Below are 24372 nucleotides of genomic sequence, written 5' to 3'. Positions count from 1 at the left end.
GTGATCCTATATAGGTGTATAAAATCATGAGGAGAATAGATAGTGTAAATGACTTAACTGACATGGGTCTGGAGTTTAAATCATCTTTAATCATAACATATAGTAGAGCGGTACAGTAGGTTGTTAGTTCATCACTACCACTTCCAAGACTACCTAATGTAGGAAATGGGTGTTAATATAAAGTGTACAGTAAGGTGGAGTTAATGATCTGCTCTGATTGGTTCCCATGCAATAACCAATCTACAGATAAGATGAATGCACATATTATTTTTCCCAGAGTAGGGCAATGAAGAACCAGAAGACAGGTTTAAGGTGAGAGGGGAAATATTTAATCGGAACTTGAGGAGCAATTTTTTCACACAATGGGTGGCGGGTACATGGGAAGAGCTGTCAAAGGAAGTAGTTGAGGGTGGTACAATAACAACATTTAAAACAGATTTGGACGCGCACGTGGGGAGGAAAGGTTTTGTGCAATATGGTTACAGGAGAAAGCAAATGGGACCAGCTTGGTTGGGGAATTTTGGTTGGCATGGGTGAGTTGGGCTGAAGGGCCTGTTCCGGTACGGTATGACTATAATGTTATTTTCACTTTTTTATCATTTATTTTTACTTCAACACTTTTAAATTATTTTATTTGATTTAAATAATTTTTGAATATTCTTCCCTTTTATTCTGCCTAGATGGAGTGGATGTGAAAAGAATGTTTCCAGTAATGGGAGAGTCTAGATCCAGAGGGCATAGTCTTAGAATAAAAAGATGTATCTTTAGAATGGAGATGAGGAGGAATTTTTTTAGCCAGAGGGTGGTGAATAAATGAAATTCATTGCCACAGACAGCTGCGGAGGTCAATGGGGAGGATTGTGTGGGTATTTTTAAAGCGGAGATGGATAGGTTCTTGATTAGTCGGGTGTCAAAGGTTACAGGGAGAAGGCAGGAGAATGGTCTTGAGAGGGAAAAATAGATCAGTCACGATTGAACGGTGGAATAGACTCTGGGCCTAATTCTGCACCTATGTTCAAGTTTGCGTTTATTGTCACTTAACCAATTAAGGTACAGTGTTTGTCTCTCGGGGGCATGAAACGTCAATGAAACAAACCTGGAATATTTGTCAATCAAAAGTCAACTCTGTCTTGTGTTTTATACTGAAAGCTACTCATATTTTCCTTCAGTGAATAAACGTTCCCCACCTGCCCATGTCAAGAAGAACGAACTACAGGTGCACAACCTTTTATCCGAAAGCCTTGGGACCAGACACTTTTCGTAATTCAGAATTTTTCGGCTTTCGGAATGAAAGATTTTTAGCGTAGTGGTAGAGTGCTCGGCTCATATCCGCAAGGTCGCGAGTTTGCGCCACGATCCCAGCAGTTACTCAATCGCGAGTTTGAGTCTTCAATGTAGTTTTTTCTTGCAGAATAGGAGAGAATAGGGAGGGTTAGGCTGGGATCATTCTCTGCGAGATGATCTTAGTGCGGGAGACAAGTGTAGGAGAGGTGTACTGACTGTGTGGGCAGAACTTTGGAAGTGATTGCCCACCATTCTCAAAAGCCGCTGTGTCTCCCTGTCCCTCCAACTCCAGAGGAATCCGCTCCCCGATGGGCCGCTACGGCGACAAGTGGCAGTTCGCCCACAGCCCGAGCTGCGGCCCCTCATCCGCAACCCGGGTTCCTCTGGAGTTGGAGCGGGGCTGGGCTAGAGTTGCTGCTGGCTGTGAGTCTCTGTGATCTCCGTGCTTGCAGTCGGTGTCCCGTTGGTCCTGACGTCTCCGGTCACCCCCCTAGAATGGAGCTGAGACTGGGAACTGTACCGCCCTAGCCCCCTCCCTCTGCAACTGCAAACAACCCCACAGTTCCCAGTCTCAGCTCCTGCACAGGGGGGTGGCCGGAGACGTCACAGCCCGAGCTGCGCCCCCTCATCCGCAACCTCAAGAACAAGACGTACTTTGCACACCATCAGCTTCTGTCCCTACGGGGAGCGTGTTCCTCTGTAGTTGGAGCGGGGCTGGGCTGCTGCTGGCTGTGGGTCTCTGGGATCTCCGTGCTTGCAGTGGGCCTGGGGGCCAGTGTCCCGTTGGTCCTGACGTCTCCGGTGACTGGCACTGGCTCCGACGTGAAGACAGTGCAAAGCCCCCACGCCGGTGCAATGGGCGGGGAGCTGGAGAGGGGAGGGAAGGGGTCACACACATGGCCGGGAAGCAGAGGGGCGTAGGTGGGGTGAAACTGAAGGGAGCGACAATCTGCTGCTACCTGCCCGCTGAGTTAAAAAGTTCCCACGCAAGACTCACGATACACTGTGTATCGTGAGTCTACCGTGGGAACTTTTTTAACTAAACGGGCAGGCAGCAGCAGATTGTCAATTATTAACCCTCCCGCGCAATATACCCTCACCTTCTCTTTTATGAATGGGGATTTAGTTCCCCTTTCTTCGAGGACCAACCGGAGGTTCCGCTGTCACCTCTGCGGGCCGCCCTCGGTGAACGTCTTCAAGGACCTTTTTTCAAGGACCGAAAAAATGTCCGCTATTCAGAGCTTTTCGTTATTTGGATCGTCGGATAAAAGGTTGTGCACCTGTACCTCTGGTTTGCACCTTGGTAGCCACTGTACTGTACACCAGCAGCCTAATCTGTCAACCCTTAAGTTTTCATACATTTGCCAGTCTTGAACAAAACTTGAATACATGCTGTGGCAGGGACTGTAACTTAAAGAAACCTATAACCCAGTGTTACCACACTAGTTTGTTAAATGAGAGCTTTGAATTTCCAATTAGTTTGCACCAGTATTATAAAAAGACATAATAATATTGTGTCGTACTGCGGCCTATCAGTACAGTGTCGCAGTATTACACCCGTGTCTAGCAGTGCATTGCCTCGTTGTTAGACCTGTGCCCGCAAGTACAGTACCCCAGTGTTATAGAAGGACAGATCTACACCCACCAGTACAGTGTAAGTTGTAGACCTGTGCCCCAAATTTACTCCTAGGCCCAAGCTGAGTGGGGATAAATATGTGACAGAATGTTATTGGGAGACAGACCTGTGCCCAAATCAGTGCAGGTTTACAGTATTATGCCTCTTCCCACCAGTGCAGTGCTCCAATGTTATAGGCGACAGACCTATACCCACCCTTACAGTGCCTAGACTTGAAGGGGAACAGACCTGCCTGCCCACATAGTGCCCATTCTTGAAGGGGCACAGAACTTTGTTCACCAGCACATTGCCGAGGTGTTGTACGTCAGTGATATGAAGGAGCTACTTATTGGCGTCATGGAGCATGGTGGAGTACATGGCCCAGTCAGCATCAATGGTCTGGATGTGGAAATGGTTGAGAGCTTCAAGTTCCTTGGCACTAATATCAGTGATCTGTTGTGCACCAACCACCTTGATGCATTTGCCAAGAAGGCACACCAGTGCATCTACTTCCTGAGGAGATTGAGGAAATTCGGCATGTCTCCAGTGACTCTTAGCCTTCTACAGACCCATCACAGAAAGTATAGTAGGTACACAAAAAAGCTGGAGAAACTCAGCGGCTGCAGCAGCATCTATGGAGCGAAGGAAATAGGCGACGTTTCGGGCTGAAACCCTTCTTCACATTTTTGTGTACCTTCGATCTTCCAGCATCTGCAGTTCCTTCTTGAACACAGAAAGTATAGTGTCAGGTTACATCACAGCTTAATTTGGGAATAGCACTACCACACAAAACTGCAGAGAGTTGTGGATGTAGCCCAGTCGTCACACAGATAAGACTTCCATTGACTTCCTATACTTCAGCTGCCTTGAAAAAGCAGTCAACATAATCAAAGACGTTCCACCCCTGTTATTCCCTCTTCTCCCTGTTGCTGTCTGGCAGAAGATAGAGAAGCTTGAAAGTGTGCTTCACGGGAACAGATTCTTGTCCTCTGTTATAAGGCTTCTGAACGGTCCATCCATAAGCTAGGATACTGTTTGATTCTCCTCTACCTCATTGATGTCATAAGACTTTGTCTAAGGAACTGATGTGCCAAGATGCTGAGAACTATATTCTGCACTCTGCATATTCCCCTTTGCTCTATCTATTGTACTTGAGTTTGATCTGTTTGCATTGCTTGCAAAACAAAGCTTTTCGCTATACCTCAGTTCATGTGACAATAATAAACCTAAACCCATAGTGATGGATCTATCAGTACGGTGCCCTAGTGTTAAGCAATGTCAGGCCTGTAAATAATTTTATTCAGTGACAGGCCCACCTGTCATGTACCTTGGATTAATGCAGTGACATACCTATGCCCATTGGTAGAGAAGATCGGTCTGAACTTGATGCAAACCCTGATCCCTCCCAGGCCCAGTGAGCTATCTGATTTTCTCTGGCCTTAGGAGCAGTAGGGCTAGAGAGGTCCCTGGACTGGGGGGCAGGGACCTGGATCTGGCAGTTTGTGGCCCTCGGGCACTGGATGAATGGTGGGGCGAGTCCTATGACTGCACCCTCTCCAGTGCTCCTCCTGATCCCCAAGCTCCTTTTACCAGATAATACCCGAGGCCGTTATTATTATTTTTTGTGGTTTTCCTGAGGATTTTCTGACCACATCCAAAATATTTGTTGCATTTGTGGGTTAATTCACATCCTGCAGAGCGTCACACGGGGTTGACATTTTCTCCTTCAGATCATGACTCTGTATATGCACAAAATGCTGGAGTAACGCAACTGGACAGGCAGCATCTCTGGTGAGAAGGAATGGGTGACGTTTCGGGTCGAGACCCTTCATCATTCCTTCTCTCCAGAGATGCTGCCTGTCCCACTGAGTTACTCCAGCATTTTGTGTCTATCTTTGGTGTGAATCAATATCTGTAGTTCCTTCCTACACATGACTCTGGATAACTCTATTGCCAGGGGAGATAGCATGGGGAGTGACCAGAATAGATAGAAACAACTCTGGTGGGGCTGCAGAGCAGCAAATGGTATCAGTTTGGACAGACCCATTTCCAGAGTCAGAATTTGTTCAACCGCTTGAAGCTTCCCTATCCTCTAAACTTGGACATTTCTTCTCTACGTCTCTTAGCTTCAGCATATTAGGCCCTTTCACTATTCTTCAGATGAGTACAAAGGTAGAAGTGTTTTATCCTGCAACCTGTCCAATATTTTTCACCCTACACCTTATTTTGTCATAAATGTTTTAGTTGCCCATTATACCAGTGCTGCTTTGTGGGAGTGTTTTGTTGTGTGACAGCCGTGGTTCACGTTTTACAATGGTGAAGACACTTTGAAAATATTTCAGTAGCTGTAGAGCACTTTGACACATCTTTCCTGCTGATAATGTATGCTTATTTCTCCAAGGTGCATTTAGCACCAAATCCTTTTTTCTCTGAACCAGGTACTTTTTTTAGCCACAACTCAGTTTCCTTCCCTCTATGGTAACCTATAATCCTATGTAGGTATAGTTTCTCAGATCATTACTATCCAGGATTTAACATGTACTCTATCCCATTGCACTGTACCCTGTAAATCTGCAGTCCCAGGCTAATGCTTAATCTAGCAATGTTGAGTTTAAAACTGTCACACTTTTGTTTGGATATCCTTCTTCCATCCAATCCAGCTCTACAACTTCATCCCATCCAATATTCCTGTAACCCCAGTCCTGGGTCCTTGTGTGTCCTTGATTCTAATCCCTCCACCATCAGCAGCTCAGATTCAGATTCAGATTCTGTCAGTGTACAGTACAGAGACAACGAAATGCATTTAGCATCTCCCTTGAGCGACATAGCAAACTAACTCCCTCCGGGGGGGGGGGGGGGGGGGGGGTGGTGATTGGCAGTCACCTCTCGTTGTTGAGTAAGCTGTCCCTTCTGCTCTTTATTTCTTGAGCTCTGGAACTCCCTTCCTAAATCTCTCTCCATCTCTTTAAGTGTTTTTCTTATAGGCATAAAGTTATACAAAATGCAAGCAGGCCCATCGGCCCATCTTGTCCATGACAACTAAGATTCCCCATCTACGCTGGTCCAACATGCCTGTGTTTGGTCCATATCCCTCTAAATCTTTCCTATCCCAATGCCTTTTAAATACTGCTGTGGTACCTGCCATAACTACCTCCTCAGGCAGCTCGTAACATATATCCACCACTCTCTGTGTGGAAAACGGTGCCCATTGGGACCCTATTAAATCTTTCACCTCTCACTTTAAACCTATAAACCAATAACTTCAACATAATATATTGCCACTTTCTTATGTGGCAGGTGAATTCCTCCAAAATGCTTTGGGGAGCTTTACTAAGTGCTTTGCAAATATGTTTGAATATTTAACTTCATGGAATATATTTTTGTTTAATTTCAGCTTGAACTAAGCGACAACCGGATTTCTGGAGGGTTAGATGTCTTGGCAGAGAAGCTTCCCAATCTCACACACCTAAATCTCAGTGGAAACAAACTGAAAGACATCAGTACATTGGAGCCCCTGGTACCTGCACCTTTTCTTATTCATGTTGCTTTAACACCAACGTATCAGGTTTAATATGTTTGTACGTGCCGACCGTGAATTTGCTGTGTTATTTTAAAGAATGTCAGCAGAATTTGGAAACTGTTGATGTGGATGATAAATGTTCACTGAAATGTTTCACCTGCATAGTTCTAAAGATAGACAGACGCATTGTGCCCAATAAAATCCAATCGGGAGTCTTGGAATCCTAGCTCTTTACCTCTTTTATGATTTCAACCCCTACGATATCTAAATGGAAAATCCTCTCCACGAGACACAAATCAGGAAAATGTTGGTATATTTTCCACTTGCCTGGAAGATGCAGCTTCAAAAAGTCGAATGATCTCGGTAGCTTTCTGAACAAAGCAGCCCACTTGATTAGTTCTCCCTCCACTGCTTTATATTTCTCCCCCCCCCCCCCCCCCCCCCATCACTGTATGTAGTGTAAAACAATTACAAAAGCCAAGAGTGCAAAGAATTGAGCAAAAATCTCAGGTTTCTCCTCTCTCTGTTCTGTCTAATCAATTTGCTGTCCATCTCTGATCAACTTTGTCTGAAGAAGGGTCTCAACCTGAAACATCACCCATTCCTTCTCTGGGGATGCTGCCTGTCCTGCTGAGTTACTCCAGCTTTTTGTGAAACTCTTTCCCTTGTTTCTTTACTTCCTGTTGTCTGGGCCACCTTCACGTGGTCCGCCCTATTTCGACCAAAGCAATCAACTCGACGTGCACAAACAGAAGATCAAATAGAACAAGTTGTCCTACAACTTTAGGCTGTGCACGCCACACGAAAGTAGAAGAAGGCATTCAATATTTCCTCATGGTATAAACTAAAGCCACTCAGCCCATCAAGTCTATGCTGACTCTCAGAGCAATCCCATTCACCTTCTCCTATACCTGCCCCCATCATATTTATCAAGCTTCCACTGGGATGCATTTTGAACACCTGCACCAACCACACCTTCGAACAGTGAATTGCACATTCTCGCCCTCTGCTGGAGAAAATGCTCCTGAAGCCCTTGTTGGATACATTAGGGGGGTGGAAGATTGCAACCTTCACGTGGTCCGCCCTGTTTCGACAAATGCAAACAACCCGGAATGCACAATCAAATAAGATCAAATAGAACAAGTTGTCCTACAACTTTAGGCTGTGCACGCCATACGCAAGAAGAAGAAGAAGAAGATACATTAGGGACTGTTCTGAATTCACATGACCTTGTTTGGTTCCCTGTTAAGTATAAAGCTTCTACCTTGTTGACCCTACCAAATCCCTTCAAAATGTTAAAGATTTCTGCAGTTATTTAAGAAATGGCATGTGTTGAATTACCTTAAATTCATTCACTTCACTGATCACATACCAATATTCTCTGGTTTAAACAAGAATTCCAGCGGTTCCAATATTGATACAGATAAAGAAATAGAAAAAAAACAAGATGCAGAAATTGTCACAAAAAAAAATGGGAAACACAAAGAGCAAGGTAGGAATGCGGCAATGTGCAGAGAAACACACACCACTGTTAACACCCCATTGAACGCCCTGGGGGGGGAGGGGGGGAGATGGAAATAAGTGAGATTGACACAAAATGCTGGAGTAACTCAGCGGGACAGGCAGCATCTCTGTAGAGAAGGAATGGGTGACGTTTCAGATCAAGACCCGAATAGGTGAGAGGATGGTTGTTTGCTGCTGAAACACTGGCATGGATGAGATGAGCTGAATGGCCTGAATCTATGGTGGGACAATTCTATTAGAAACATAGAAAATAGGTGCAGGAGGAGGCCATTCGGCTCTTCAAGCCATCACTGCCATTCATTGTGATCATGGCTGATCGTCCCGTATCAATAACCCGTGCCTGCCTTCTCCCCATATCCCTTGACTCCACTAGTCCCTAGAGCTCTATCTAACTCTCTCTTAAATCCATCCAGTGACTTGGCCTCCACTGCCCTCTGTGGCAGGGAATTTCATAAATTCACAACTCTCTGGGTGAAAACGTTTTTTCTCACCTCAGTCTTAAATGACCTCCCCTTTATTCTATTGAAACATGTGCAATGTTTTGTTCACAGCAAAAGCTTGAAAACTTGAAGAGCCTAGATCTTTTTAACTGTGAGGTGACGAACCTAAATGACTACAGAGAAAGTGTATTCAAGCTCCTCCCGCAGCTCATGTACCTCGACGGGTACGACCAGGAGGATCTGGAGGCTCCGGATTCTGATGCAGAAGCCGATGGTGTGGATGATGATGAGGATGATGAAGGTACAGTCACACGTTTTCTGTGAAGTTGAAGGAGTACATCACCTATAGTTTGATGGGAAAATCTAATGCAGAAATAGATTTCCAAGAGCTTATTGAGTACTGTACAGGAGGAGGCCATCCAGCCCACGGTACTGGTACTGGCTCCTTGAATGGTCTCTCCAAATAGTCCTACTCCATGAGTTCTTTCTGTGTAAAATTTTGCTGGTGTTTTTAAAAAAAATCTAATTCTTTCTTTGTAAAGTTCATTCAGAATTGACATAAATTTCCCCTTCGAGCAGTGCATTCCAGATCCCTTGAAACATTTTTGACAATCTTCCCTGTGGTTCATTTCCCAATTATCTTCAGGGTCTACTCTTTAGTTCCTGACACTTTCATCGAGGAATCAGGAAACTTTGTCAATCCGATGAGCTGTATGATCCTGGATGGTGTCGACCTTAATAAATTTAGCACATGCGTTAAATTTTCCCTTTCATTGTCTGCTCCAAGGAGAAATGGTAGATAGGTGGCTGGCATGGACTTGGTGGGCTGAAGGGCCTGTTACCATGCTGTTTCGCTCAATAAGTACAATCTTAGCTACTCTAGTGTCCTCTGGTAATTGCCTGATCACGTCTGCACTTGCTCCAAAGTCTTAACTTCCTTCTAAATTCTGGTGACCAGCATAAGATGCGAGTCTGAACCAGTATACGTAAAGGTGTTGGATTTTCAGCGGCAGGCGCGGGCACACCGCGACGCCCTGTGTCTCCCTTTCAAGGGAGATGCTAAAAATGCATTTCGTTGTCTCTGTACTGTACATTGACAATGACAATAAATTGAATCATTTCATTTCATTTCATTTCATTTCATCATTTTCCTTATGAATTAATAATATATTTTTCAATAATCAACCATGTTTTACTCTGTTATATTTAAAACAAAATCTTCTAGAGCCATGGAGGCAGTTGAGTTATCAACAGATATGTTGGTATGTGTGTGTGTTCTTTCTGTTTAATGGGCAGCACGGTGGCACAGGTAGTAGAGCTGCTGTCTCTGTACTGGGGATCTGGGTTTGACCCTGTCTGCATGGCTTTTGCATTTTCTTCCTATAAATGTATTGGTTTCTTTCTGGTGCCCAGGCTTTCTTCTGTGCAGGTTGAAAGGTTAATTGGCCACTGTAAGTTGCTTTTAGTGTGCAGTTGAATGGTAGAATCTGGTGAGAGTTGGGAATGTGGAGAGAATTAAAAAAATAAAACAATGATTAAGATAAGTGCAAATGGGTGTTTGATGGTTGATGTGGACTTAATGGAACGAATGGGCTTTTCCATGCTTAATCTGATCAGTGGAGACCAAAATATGAAGTTAAAGGAGTCAAATATGTTTAATAGTGCCAGGAGATGTAAAACTAGTGCAGAAATTATGAAGGACAACCCTGGACACGGGATTTCGAGGTACTTGGCTGCATCACATGAATCATACATTCTGGTAATAATAGCCAATGCAAGATAATAGTCGAATAAACACCGGAGGTCTCGCTTTCTGTAGTTGGAACATTAGAGGTGCGAATGAGCCAATTAAGAGGGGTAAAATTCTGGCACAATTAAAATCATTAAACACGGATATTGCTTTCCTACAAGAAACGCATTTGAAACAACAAACTAAGATCATATAAAGGGCAAACTGGATAGGTCAAACCTACTATTCCTCATTCACTTCTAAAGCAAGAGGCACGGTCATTATAATTCGGAAAGGTATACCTTTTAAATTAAAGAAGTCCATATCTGATAAAGAGGGAAGATACGTTATAGTCACGGGAGAAATTTATAATACACCATTAACTATGATAAATATTTATGCGCCTAATTTTGATAACCCCCAATTTTTTAAGAAAATAGTAAATATAATTGCAGAGCATAATTATCAAAATATAATAATGGGGGGAGATTTTAATTGTGTTATAGACCCATATTTAGATAAATCAATAAAGGTAGGGAAGTGTCTTGTTAAAACTAAGACCTGTGAATTTTTAAATACTTATATAAATAATAATAACATAACTGATGTTTGGAGAATAGCAAACCCAAGTGGAAGGGAATATTCGTTTTACTCATCGGTTCATAAAACTTATTCACGAATTGACTATTTCTTATTGTATACAAAATTAATCTCGTATACGACTAAATCATCACACCATAATAGTATTATTTCCAATCATTCACCACTGACTTTTATACTTAAAATTGAGGGAATGCCGGGTATAAAACCTTTTTGGAGATTCAACGCACAAATATTAAATAACCCGCAGGGTTATGTGTATATAAAAGAACAAACAAAATTTTTTTTCGAGATAAATGCGACGCCGGGTATTTTTGTATCGCTATTATGGGGAAACCTTTAAGGCATACATTCGCGGTGCTATAATCTCTTATTAAAGTTTTCAAAATAAAGAAAATAAAAGAGAACTTCAGCTGATAGAACATGAAATAAAATCACTAGAACTGGACAATGCAACTGACCCAACCATAGATAAACATAATAAGATAACATTGAAATATAAACTCAATAGAATATTATCGGCAAGAGTAATAAGACTATTCCAAATTACAAAACAAGCACACTTCGAATTTGGGGATAAGCCACATAAATTACTAGCGAGGCAACTGAAGTAACAAGAAAAGGAAAATACTATCACTAAAATTAAATCTGATAAGGGTGAGCTTCTAACACTACCAAAGGATATTAATAAAAGGTTTGCCCAATGTTATCATAATTTATACACAACTAAAATAAATACAGATGATAGTAAAATTACACATTTTTTTAGATAATTGCAACCTCCCTAAATTGGATAGTTTAGAACAAGAGGAATTAGGAGCATGGATTACTAGTGAAGAAATAAAACAAATAATAAACTCATTGAAAAATAGGAAGACCCCAGGACCAGATGGTTTTAGTAATGAATTTTATAAACGATTTCAGGACTCAATTGTACCAAGATTACTCAACTTATACACGCAGGTTTATATCGAAAATAAACTACCAGAAACTTTAGCAGAATCAACAATAACTCTTATACCAAAAACAGATAAAGCTTTAGATGAACCGGGTTCTTACAGAGCTATATCACTTCTAAATACGGATCAGAAAATCTTAGCAAAGATTTTAGCTAGAAGACTGAATAATTATATTAACAAATTGGTAAACCCGGATCAAACGGGATTTATACCCAAAAGACAATCATTTAATAATTTGAGAAAGCTTTTCAATATAATGTACTCTCACAAAGAGGACTGAAGATATTTCAGTTGTTACGCTGGATGCAGAGAAGGCATTTGATCAGGTAGAATTGCAGTATTTATAGAAGGTACTCCAAAAATTTAATACGGGAGAGAATTTTATTAGATGGGTTAAACTACTTTATGATAAACCTATGGCAAGAATATTAACTAATAATATGTTATCTCCAAAATTTTATTTATCAAGGGGTAATAGGCAGGGTTGTGCCTTATCATCATTGCTATTTGCCCTTATGATAGAACCACTGGCTGAAAGGATTAGAAATCATCCGAATATTCACGGATATAATACTAAGGACTCAAAGAATAAAATGTCATTATATGCTGATGATATTCTTTTATATATTACTAATACACAAACGAGTATACCCACCTTATTAACACTAATTGAGGAATTCGGTTCTTTTTCAGGATATAGAATAAATTGGAATAAAAGCGAAATTATGTCTTTAAAACCACAGGATGCGAGACACTTATTAAAATTCTCTTTCAAAATTGCAACAGAAAAATTCAAGTATTTGGGTATTCAAATTACGAGAAGACACAAATCATTTTTTAGCGCCAATTTTATGCCACTATTAAATAAACTGAATGATATGACTACATTTTGGAAAACGCTCCCGCTCTCATTGATAGGTAGAATTAACGCTATAAAAATGACTTTCTTACCACAATTAATATATTTGTTTCAAGCGATCCCAATATATATTCCAAAATATTTTTTCAAAAAACTAGATTCTAATATCACTAATTTTATATGGGATTATAGAGCACACAGAATACAACAAAGGCATTTGTGTAAACCTAAAGAAGTTGGGGGTTTATCATTACCTAACTTTACATATTACTACTGGGCAGTGCATATTAAGAACATAATGTACTGGTTGGATAGTTCCACTCACCAGTCGGAGTGGATAAGAATGGAGAAAGAGGAGTGTTTCCTGTACGATATAGGAATGATCTTGTTCTCACAGATAAAATTGAATAGATAAAATTGAAATAATTTTATTTTAATATAATTTCATAAAAAAATTATTACATCTATATACAGGTGCACAACCTTTTATCCGAAGTTCCTAATAACGAAAAGCTCCGAATAGCGGACATTTTTTAGGTCCTTGAAGAAAGGTCCTTGAAGACGTTCATCGAGGGCGGCCCGCAGAGGTGACAGCGGAACCTCCGGTCGGTCCTCGAAGAAAGGGGAGCTAAATCCCCATTCATAAAAGAGAAGTTGCGGGTATATTGCGCGGGAGGGTTAATAATTGACAATCTGCTGCTGTCTGCCCGCTGAGTTAAAAAGTTCCCACTGTAGACTCACGATACACAGTGTATCGTGAGTCTTGCGTGGGAACTTTTTAATTCAGCGGGCAGGTAGCAGCAGATTCTAGCTCCCTTCAGTTTCACCGCACCTACACCCTCTGCTTCCCGGACATGTGTGTGACCCCTTCCCTCCCCTCTCCAGCTCCCCGGCCATTGCACCGGCGCGGGGGCTTTGCACTGTCTTCACGTTGGAGCCAGTGCCAGTCACCGGAGACATCAGGACCAACGGGACACCGGCCCCCAGGCCCACTGCAAGCACGGAGATCCCAGAGACCCACAGCCAGCAGCAGCCCAGCCCCGTTCCAATTCCAGAGGAACACGCTCCCCGTAGGGACAGAAACTGATGGTGTGCAAGGTACGTCTTGGTCTTGGGGTTGCGGATGAGGGGGCGCAGCTCGGGCTGTGACATCTCCGGCCACCCCCTGTACAGGAGCTGAGACTGGGAACTGTGGGGTTGTTTGCAGTTGCAGAGGGAGGGGGCAAGGGCGGTACAGTTCTCAGTCTCAGCTCCATTCCAGGGGGGTGACCGGAGACGTCAGGACCAACGGGACACCGACTGCAAGCACGGAGATCCCAGAGACTCACAGCCAGAAGCAACTCTAGCCCAGCCCCGCTCCAACTCCAGAGGAACCCGGGTTGCGGATGAGGGGGCGCAGCGCGGGCTGTGGGCGAACTGCCACTTGTCGCTGTAGCGGCGAATCGGGGAGCGGGTTCTTGTTGGTCCTGACGTCTCCGGCCATCCCTCTGGACAGGAGCTGAGAGACGTCAGGACCACCAGAAGCCGCTCCCCGATGCGCCGCTACAGCGGCAAGTGGCAGTTCACCCACAGCCTGAGCTGCGCCCCCTCTCTCCCCCCCCTCCTCTCCCCCCCCTCCCGCTCTCCTCTCTCCCCCCCCCCCTCCTCCTCTCCCCCCTCCCCCCCCCCTCCCCCTCTTTCGCCCCCCTTCTCTCCCCCCCCCCTCCCCTCCCCTCTCCCCCTCCCCCCTTCCTCTCCTCTCCCCCCCCCTCCCCCTCTCCTCTCCCCCCCCCCCTCTCCTCTCCCCCCCTCTCCTCTCCCCCCTCTCTCCTCTCCCCCCCTCTCCTCTCCCCCCCCTCTCCTCCTCTCCTCCCCCCTCCCCCCCTCTCCTCTCCTCTCCTCTCCTCCCCCCCTCTCCTCTCCCCCCCTCCTCTCCTCTCCCCCCCCTCTCCTCTCCCCCCCTCTCTCCTCTCCCCCCCTCTCCTCTCCCCCCCCCCCTCTCCCCTCCTCTCCCCCCCTCTCTCTTCCCCCCCTCTCTCCTCTCCCCCCCTCTCCTCTCCCCCCCCTCTCCTCTCCCCCCCTCTCCTCCTCCCCCCCTCTCCTCCCCCCCTCCCTCCCCCCTCCCTCCCCCCCCCTCCTCCTCCCTTCTCCCTCCCCCCCCTCCTCCCCCCCTCCCCCCCCCCTCCCCCTCTCCTCCCCCCTCCCGTCCCCCTCTCCGCTCCCCCCCTCTCCTCCCCTCCCCCCTCCTCCCCTCCCCCCCTCTCCTCTCCTCTCCCCTCCCCTCCCCTCTCTCCCCTCTCCTCTCTATCTTTCCCTCTCCATCTCCTCTCTCTGTCTCTCTCTCTCTCTCTCCCTCTCCCCCCCCTCTCCCTTTCCCCCCCCCTCTCCTCTCCCCTCTCTCTTCCCCTCTCCCCCCCCCCCCCTCCTCCTCCCCCCCCCTCCTCTCTCCCCCCCCCCCTCTCCCTTCCCCCTCTCCTTCTCCCCCCCCCCCCTCTCCTCCCCCCCTCTCCTCTCCCCCCCTCTCCTCTCCCCCCTCCCTCTCCCCCCCCCCCCTCCTCCTCCCCCCCCCTCTTCCTCCCCCCCTCCCTCTCCCCCCCCCGCTCCTCTCCCCCCCCCCTCTCCTCTCCCCCCCCCCTCTCCTCTCCCCCCCTCTCCTCCCTCCCCCTCCTCTCCTCCCCCCCCCCTCTCTCTCCCCCCCCTCTCCTCTCCCCCCCTCTCCCCCCCCCCCTCTCCTCTCCCCCCCCTCTCCCCCCCCCCTCTCCTCTCCCCCCCCCTCTCCTCTCCCCCCCCTCTCCTCTCTCCCCCTCTCCTCTCTCCCCCTCCTCCTCTCTCCCCCCCTCTCCTCTCCCCCCCTCTCCTCTCCCCCCTCTCTCATCTCTCCCCTCCTCTCCCTCTCCCCCCCTCTCCTCCCCCTCTCCTCCCCCCTAACCCCACCTCTCCCCCCCTCTCCTCTCCCCTCCTCTCCTCTCCTCTCCTCCCCCCTCCTCTCCTCTCCTCCCCCCCTCCCCTCCCCCCCCCTCTCTCTCCCCCCTCTTTTTCTCCCCTCCCCTCCGTTCCCCCCCTCCCCTCACCTCACCCCCCTCTCAGTGCACCCCCTCACCCCCCCCTCTCCTCTCTCCCCCCTCCTCTCTCCCCCTCTCCTCTCCCCCCTCTCTCCTCTCCCCCCCCTCTCCTCCCCCTCTCCTCCTCCTCTCCTCTCCCCCCCTCTCTCCTCTCTCCCCCCTCTCCTCCCCCCCCTCTCCTCTCCCCCCCCTCTCCTCTCCCCCCCCCTCTCCTCTCCCCCCCCTCTCCTCTCCCCCCCTCTCCTCTCTCCCCCTCTCCTCCTCCCTCTCCCTCTCCCCCCTCTCTCCTCTCCCCCCCTCTCTCCTCTCTCCCCTCCTCTCCTCTCTCCCCCCTCTCTCCTCTCTCCCCTCCTCCTCCTCTCCCCCCCTCTCCTCTCTCCCCCCCCTCCTCTCCTCCCCCCCTCTCCTCTCCCCCCCTCTCCTCTCCCCCCCCCCCTCTCCTCTCCCCCCCCTCTCCTCTCCCCCCCCCTCTCCTCTCCCCCCCCCTCTCCTCTCTCCCCCTCTCCTCTCCCTCTCCTCTCTCCCCTCCCCCCACTCTCCTCTCCCCCTCTCTCCTCTCCCCCCCTCCTCTCCTCTCCCCCCCTCTCTCCTCTCTCCCCTCCTCTCCTCTCTCCCCCCTCTCCTCTCCCCCTCCTCTCTCCTCTCCTCCCTCTCCCTCTTTCTCTCTCTATATATATATATATATATCTCCCCTCTCCTCTCCTCCCCTCCCTCTCCACTCTCCCCCCTCTCCTCCCCCCTTTTCTCCCCCTCCCCCCTCTCCACCCCCCCCCCTCTCTCCCCCCCCTTTCTCCGTCCCCCTCCCTCTCCCCCCCCTTCCACCCCCTCCCCTCACCTCACCCCCCCCTCCTCTCTCCCCCCCCTCCTCTCCCCCTCCTCCTCTCTCCCCCCTCTCTCCCCCCCCTCCTCTCCCCCCCCCTCTCTCCCCCCCCTCCTCTCTCCCTCCCCCTCTCTCCCCCCTCTCTCTCTCCCCCTCTCTCCCCCCTCTCTCTCCCCCCTCTCTCTCTCCCCCTCTCTCCCCCTCTCTCTCCTCCCCCCTCTCTCTCCCCTCCCCACTCTCTCTCTCTCCCCCTCTCTCTCCCCCCCTCTCTCTCCCCCCCCCCCCCCCCCCTCTCTCCCCTCCCCCTCTCCCCCCCTCTCTCTCCCCCTCTCTCTCCTCCCCCTCTCCCTCTCCCCCTCCCCTCCCCCTCCCCCCCCTCCCCCCCCCTCGTCCCCCCCTCCCCCCCCCTCGCTCCTCCCCCCCTCTCCCTCTCCCCCCTCTCCTCCCCCGTCTCCCCTCTCCTCTCCCCCCCTCTGTCTTTCTCCCCCCTCTTATTCTCCACTCCTCCCCTCCCTCCATCCCCTCCCCCACCCTCCGACTAATAGATAAATATGACCAATTCTTAAGGAGTTGGTCCCCTTTCATCGACTTTTTGGAATCATGTGATGCAGCGGTACCGTAAAGATTGCTGATTTCAGGTCAGGTCGTGGATAGATCTACATCTCCGAACAAAGATTTGAACATTTCTTTTTTAAGGGTCTTTTTCTCCTATTTCTACTTTCTACTTTTTCTTTTCTTATATACACACTTCACGTTTTTCTATTTTCTACTATCTATTTTTCCTCTTTTTCGTCTTTTTTTTGTTTTTGTTTTTCTTACTTCCTTTTCAAAAACATAAAACTAGAGGTTGTACATAGAATGTATTACGTTATGACATAGTTGGCACCTAAAATTAGGCACCAATGTATTGTTTTGTACTCTATTAACCTAATAAAATAATCAAAAAAAAACACAAAAAAAACAAAAGAGGAGTCAAATAACATGACTAGGGATAATTTGCTTTCTGTGATGTTGAAGGAGACAGACACCATCCATAGCTAGATAGGTCAGAAAGCCACACGGTTGAGGAGTGATATTTAAATATAATAATACTGTTTAGTTTAGGGATATAGTGTGGAAACAGCCTCTTGGCCCACCGAGTCTGTGCTGACCAGCGATCACCAGTTCTAAACCTATGCGCTAGGGATAATTTACAGAAGTCAATTAACCTACAAACATGCACGTCTTTGGAATGTGGGTGGAAACTAGAGGACTCTGAGAAAATGGAGAACGTACAAACTCCTTACAGACTGCACCTGTGGTCAGGTCTCTGGTGCTGTAAGGCAGAAACTCTACCACTGCTCCACTGTTCTGCACCACAGAATGGTTTTGATTTTAGATTATTGTTTACAGAAGGTGAGGAAGAGGAAGAAGATGATGAGGAGGAAGATGGAGAGGAAGAAGTTGATGATGAGGAGGACGAAGATGAAGAGGGGGAAGATGACGAAGATGAAGTAAGCGCAGAGGAAGAGGTACGAACTTTCAATGCGAGTTCAGACTCGTGTGCTTTACTTTTAGAACTTTCTCTGGTATTATAACTTTCTTAACACATTTTTAAAGTCTTAACAGCACAAATACAGTATCAATGTTTTGTTTAAGAGATACCGATAAAGCTGGTTGAATATGTTTACAAGTTAAGGAAACTTTGAATTTTCTCTCCTTGAAAGTGCCAACCCAAGTAGATAGGGTGGTAAAGAAGGCATTTGGCATGCTAGCTTTCATTGGTCAAGTGTTGAATATAAAAGTTGGAAAGTCATGTTGTAGTCGTATAAAACTTTGGTTAGACCACACTTGGAATATTGTGTGCCACATTACAGGAAGGATGCAGAGATTTTCAAAAGAATGCAGAAGAGATTCACCAGGATGTGGACTGGATTATAGAGTATTTGCTGAGGAGAGGTTGGATAAACTTGGATTGTTTTCTTTGGATTGTCAGAGGCTGAGGAGCGACATATATAAAATCATGAGGCGTAGATGGTCAGATTTTTTTTCCCCCAGGTGGAAATGTCAAATGCTAGGGGATAGAGTTTTAAAGTGAGGCGGGGAAAGTTTAAAAGAGATTTGTGAGTCTAGTCTTGTAACACAGGGAGTAGTAGGTGCATGGAATGCACTGCCAGAGGAGGTGGTGTAAGCAGATTTGTTGACAGCATTTAAGAGACTGGCACATGAACAGGCAAGGGATGGAGGAATATATGTAGGCAGAAGCACAGTTCATCATGCATGGCACAACAATCATGGGGAAAGGGGTCTGTTGCTATGCTGTACTGTTCTATATTCTATTAGCACAATGTTAATGAGGAGAGATTCAATTGTTTTCACAAGAGGCATCCATTTGACACATTGTGCTCCTGTCAGCTTTTTACAGAGTCCTCCAAATAGTGTAATTTCTCTGCACGTTGCCCAGATCACTGTAAACATTTACACTTCAAGTGCTTATCCAATTCCTGGTTGTAAATTAACAATAAATCTGCTTCTGCTTCAGATTTTGACGGCACTGAGCCTGTACTCGCTGGAGTGAAAGGCTTGGATAGAGAGGGTGTGGAAAGAATGTTTCCACTAGTGGGAGAGTCTAAGACTAGAGGTTATAGCCTCAGAATTAAAGGGTGTTCCTGTAGGAAGGAGATGAGGAGGAATTTCTTTAGTCTGAGGGTGGTGAATCTGTGGAATTCTTTGCCACAGAAGACTGAAGGCCAAGTCAATGGATATTTTTAAGGCAGAGATAGATAGATTCATGATTTGTATGGGTGTCAGGAGTTATGGGGAGAAGGCAGGAGAATGGGGTTAGGAGGGAGATACAGATCAGCCATGATTGAATGGCGGAGTAGATTTGATGGGCTGAATGGCCTAATTCTGCTCCTATCACATGACCTAATTACATATTCCATGTTTTTAATTTGTTGAGTTTGAAAAGAATAAACTCCTTGGCCTATAAAAGACTCCACCCTATTATTTTGGCATTAAATCAGCCTTGAGTAACTCTGAAGCAGTTTGTGACAATAACAAGAATTTATGTGGCAAAATTAATCAACGGTGTTGTTGGGTTTCTTTGTGTTGAAAATAACTGGGTTACTTTCAGTACAGCATTCCTGGTTAGTGAATTGCAAGTTCCAGCAATTCACAGCCAATATCTCAAGGAGCATACCACAATGAGGCCTGGAAGGTGTCGGACCTAGGTGCTGTGTTATTAATTGGTGCTTATTGCTGCTTCCAGAGCCTTAAGGAAGAGAGGTTAAGTTTCCTCAGTTCCTTCACATCCTTGGAAGGTCCAATGCACTCTGATCAGTGAAGGAATTTAAAAAAACTCGGAAGCTAATCAATGCACAGCCGGATCCAACACAGTAATGTGGCAATGAGCAGATAATCTCTTTCCTCTCTTGTGAGGTTGAGTATATGCATGATACCAGGCCAGTGTGGAGCAGAGAACCCCCTTGCTCTTGGTAACTGAGTGCAAGCTTCCAGTGTTCAGAGTGGTAGGAACTAAATCACTGGGGTTGGAGGTGGGACCCACAAAGCCTGTGTGGAGTTTATAACACTCATCAGTGGACCCAGTTTTAGTTTAGAAATACAGGGCAGAAACAGGCCCTTCGGCCCACCGAGTCTGTGCCGACCACCCATCCCCGCACATTAACACTATCCTATGCACACTAGGGACACTTTACAATTTTACCAAGCCAATTAGCCTACACACTTGTACATTTTTGGAGTGTGGGAAGAAACCAGAGACCCGGAGAAAGCGCACGCAGGTCAGGGGAAGAACATACAAACTCCGTACTCATGGCACCCTTAGTCGGGAATGAACCCGGGTCTCTGGCGCTATGAGGCAGCAGGTCTACCACTGTGCCACCTTGCCAGTTAGGTCATTTTGTAATAGAAATACTGCTCTGTATTTTGCAGGAGGGATATGGACAGGATGGTGAGATCGATGACGAGGAAGATGAAGACGAGGAAGATGAGGACGAAGGTATTGAGCCCATTTCTGTTTCTCACTATTGTACGGGGGGGGGTTGCCCATTCCCTGCATTGGCTCACAGCTGAAGCTCTGCAATTAGTTCAACTTCCCTTGTCTTTTCATCACAACCCTGTAATTGCACCCCCTTCAGTTATTTCCCTGCTCCCCTCTGAACGTTAATATTGGTTCAGGTTCTCAGTCACACCCATCTATATCAGCCCATGTGAATCTGGGTGTTTGCTCCACTGGCTGATTCTCGTCTGTGTCGAAGAAGTACAACGTAGCAAAGATGAGCGGGAAGCAAGAGGATTGGGTAATGTTTAAAGAACAACAGAAGATAACTAAAAAGACAATACACGGAGAAAAGATGAGGTACGAAGGTAAGCTAGCCAAGAATATAAAGCAGGATAGTAAAAGCTTCTTTAGGTATGTGAAGAGGAAAAAAATAGTTAAGACCAAAGTTGGACCCTTGAAGACCGAAAAATGTGGATTTATTATGGGGAACAAGGAAATGGCAGATGAGTTGAACAGGTACATTGGATCCGTCTTCACTAAGGAGGACACAAACAATCTTCCTGATATAGCAGTGGCCAGAGGATCTGGAGTGACAGAGGAACTGAAGGAAATCCACATTAGACAGGAAATGGTGTTGGGTAGACTGATGGAACTGAAGGCTGATAAATCCCCAGGGCCTGATGGTCTGTATCCCAGGGCACTTAAGGAAGTGACTCTAGAAATCGTGGGTGCATTGGTGTTAATTTTCCAATTGTCTATAGACTCAGGATCAGTTCCTGTGGATTGGAGGGTAGCTAATGTTATCCCACTTTTTAAGAAAGACGGGAGAGAGAAAACAGGGAATTATAGACCAGTTAGCCTGACATCGGTAGTGGTGAAGATGCTGGAGTCAATTATAAAAGATGAGATAACCGAACATTTGGATAGCAGTAACAGGATCGGTCTGAGTCAGCATGGATTTACGAAGGGGAAATCATGCTTGACTAATCTTCTGGAATTTTTTGAAGATGTAACTAGGAAAATGGACAAGGGAGAGCCAGTGGATGTAGTGTACCTGGACTTTCAGAAAGCATTTGATAAGGTCCCACATACGAGATTAGTGGGCAAAATTAGGGCACATGGTATTGGGGGTAGAGTGCTGACATGGATAGAGAAATGGTTGTCAGACAGGAAACAAAGAGTAGGGATTAACGGGTGCCTTTCAGAATGGCAGGCAGTGACTAGTGTTCCCGATGTTGGGGGAGTCCAGAACCAGGGGCCACAGTTTAAGAATAAGGAGTAAACCATTTAGAATGGAGATGACGAAACACTTTTTCTCACAGAGAGTGGTGAGTCTGTGGAATTCTCTGCTTCGGAGGGCAGTGGAGGCAGGTTCTCTGGATGCTTTCAAGAGAGAGCTAGATAGGGCTCGTAAAAATAGCAGAGTCAGGGGATGTGGGGAGAAGGCAGTGTAAAGAGGAGTCATCAACACACTGTCTTTACTACTATTTATTGGTAATACACAAACGTTACTGCTCTAGCTGTACGTGGTCTGTCACAGGAGCTAGAGAGCGATCAATGGGTGGGGAGGTTGCAATTATACTTCTGATATGGGGAGTGGTTAGTAGTGGTGAGGTCACTATATTAAAGGTACATGCACATGTCATCTACAGGCAGGAATGGGGTACTGATTGGGGATGATCAGCCATGATCACATTGAATGGCGGTGTTGGCTCGAAGGGCCGAATGGCCTACTCCTGCACCTATTGTCTATTGTGTCCACCTTCTGACTGATCCCCGTGTTTGAATCCAACCATCTATCATTTTTAGCCTCAAGCTCACAACTCGTTGTTAATTCTCATCTCCCTCCTGACTCATTTGTTAATCATCCTGAGACTTCCAGCCAAAGGAAACAATTTTCTCAGATTAATTCTTCTGAAACAAGGGCCATTTTCAAAGGGCTCTGTTACGGTTCCCATTAACCTTTCCCTGTATCAGGAGAACAGCCTCATCGTTGACCTCTGCACAGAACACATAGGGTCATGGAAGATACAGCATGGAAACAGGCCATGCGGCCCATTGAGCCTCTGCTGACTATTGACCACATTAACAAATCCTACATGAAGCTCATTTTTATTTTCTGCACATTCCCCTCAACCCCCCCCCCCCCCCCCCCTCCCCCCCCCCCCCCCCCCCCCCCCCCCCCCCCAATTCTCTGGAGACATTAACTCACTGGAGACAATTAACAGTAACCTACCAACCTGTACATCTTTGAGATGTTGGAGAAAGCCAGAATCCCCAGTCACAGGTAGAACACACAAATTCCTCACAGACAGTACCTGCAGTCAGGATTGAACCCGAGTCTCTGGTGCCAAGAGGCAGCTTGTGTATCAGCTGTGTCACTGAGCCTCTCCAGTCTTTCAAGGCTGGTACCATCTGTCTAACTTTCTGTTCTCTTGCCCCTCTTCTGGCTCCAACAACTCCAACGTAGTTGCTAAGTTGTGATGCCACAGCAATCCAATTGAGGCCTTAGACCCTGCTTTATGAAAGCTTTGGTGATTGGGCATGACCGCATTTCAAAGGGTCGCATCAAGTAGGGTCATTGCGGGGTATATTGTGACTGATGAGTGATTGATCTAAGGCTGAAACTATTTGCTGTCATTTTTACAGATGAAGATGAAAGCGCAAAAGGGCAGAAAAGAAAACGAGATACGGACGATGAAGGTGAAGAAGATGATGATTAAGAATCCAAGTGACCTGAAAGACTATTTAGTACTGGGTGGACTTTACTGCCCTCCCTTTTTGCCCTTCCCGCCCCTCTTGAGCCCTACCCCAGATTGGCGACTTGCTGGTTACCATCGCAGCACTGAAGTATCACTGAACCAGCAGTAGTCACTCTCTTGACATTCCATGTATTTATAATGCAGTTAATCCGTATTCCATGGAGTAGTAAAACTGGGTAGAATTTGGTCCAGTGCTTTTATGATGTTGGGGTTTCTTAGGTTTCCTGCTAAGACTATTACCATTGCAACAAGAACAGATGAAGTGATTTGGATAGTCATGTTTATAAAATGGCTGCCTGTTACAGAGAGGTTATAACATTGATCTTTATGTAAGTCAAAAGCTTTGTAAATAAAATCTTAAAATTTTGGATTTGTTCTACATTGCAATACCATTTTGGGTGTTATTTACAAATGCAAGATGTTTCTAAACTAACAGTTTTTGGAAAGTTAATAAATGGTTTCTTTTAAAAAGACTATTCATTTTTAAGTCCGGTTTCTGGGCTTCCAGAACATTAGCTAGTTTTCTTAGTGGGTTTAAGTTGGTGGACAATACCTGGCCTCAACTGGGGTGGAAGGAGCAGAGTGATGGCGCTCCAGTGTAGTCAGGATTCTTTATTCCTGATGTAACCTCGTGCCCACCTTTCTGTTAGAAAACTCGTGCGAGGAAAGGGAAAAGTGATGCTTAGCGTGACTAGTTATAGAACGTAGAAAAGTACAGCACAGGGAGAGGACCTTCGGCCCACTATGTCCATGTCAAACATGTTGCTAAAATAAACTAACCTTAGCCTCCACATGACCCATATCCCTCCAATCACTGCATATCCATGTGCCTGTCTAAAAGCCTTTTAAATGCCACTATTATATCTGCCTCCACCATCACCCCTGGCAGCATGTTCCAGGCACTGGGAGCGGTGGCAAGAACCTGCTTCCTTATTCATTAAGATCGTGGGTGATCTTTATCTGTGTAGTAGTAAAAAAAAATTAAACTTGCCCCGCACCTTAAAGCCGCATCCTCTAACCTTTGACATGCTGGGGGAAAAGGTTCTGACTGTCTACCCTGTCTATGCCTCTCCCAATTTTATGTACTTCTATCGCTTTCAAGACATGTGTATGTATATACGAATCCCTGGGAAGGACATTGCCCGTAAAACAGCACTGAACATGTAATAGGGATATAGGACGGGCAAATAAATAAGAAAAAAAGAGGAACATAAAC

The 24372-nt window shown here is 46.4% G+C and overlaps 1 protein-coding gene across 4 annotated transcripts in view; it reads left to right on the top strand.

Moving 5' to 3' along the window:
• anp32b (acidic (leucine-rich) nuclear phosphoprotein 32 family, member B) overlaps window positions 1-23627 on the top strand; it is a 52345-nt gene extending 28718 nt beyond the window's left edge. The window contains exons 3-8 of one of the 4 annotated variants that reach the window (XM_055632526.1): window positions 6294-6416; window positions 8495-8684; window positions 13416-13628; window positions 17787-17902; window positions 20325-20391; window positions 23044-23627. In XM_055632526.1, the coding sequence (XP_055488501.1) occupies window positions 6294-6416; window positions 8495-8684; window positions 13416-13628; window positions 17787-17902; window positions 20325-20391; window positions 23044-23117 (783 nt within the window). In that variant the 3' untranslated portion in view covers window positions 23118-23627. Of the gene's footprint in view, window positions 1-6293; window positions 6417-8494; window positions 8685-13415; window positions 13629-17783; window positions 17903-20324; window positions 20392-23043 lie in introns of all 4 variants that reach the window. The other 3 variants (XM_055632525.1, XM_055632528.1, XM_055632527.1) reach the window with 3 other exon arrangements.
• The last annotated feature ends 745 nt before the right edge of the window (window positions 23628-24372 follow it).

Source organism: Leucoraja erinacea, chromosome 3 (assembly GCF_028641065.1).
Source record: "Leucoraja erinacea ecotype New England chromosome 3, Leri_hhj_1, whole genome shotgun sequence".
NCBI classification, from domain to species: domain Eukaryota; kingdom Metazoa; phylum Chordata; class Chondrichthyes; order Rajiformes; family Rajidae; genus Leucoraja; species Leucoraja erinaceus.
This window is presented reverse-complemented; position numbering and strand designations above follow the sequence as displayed.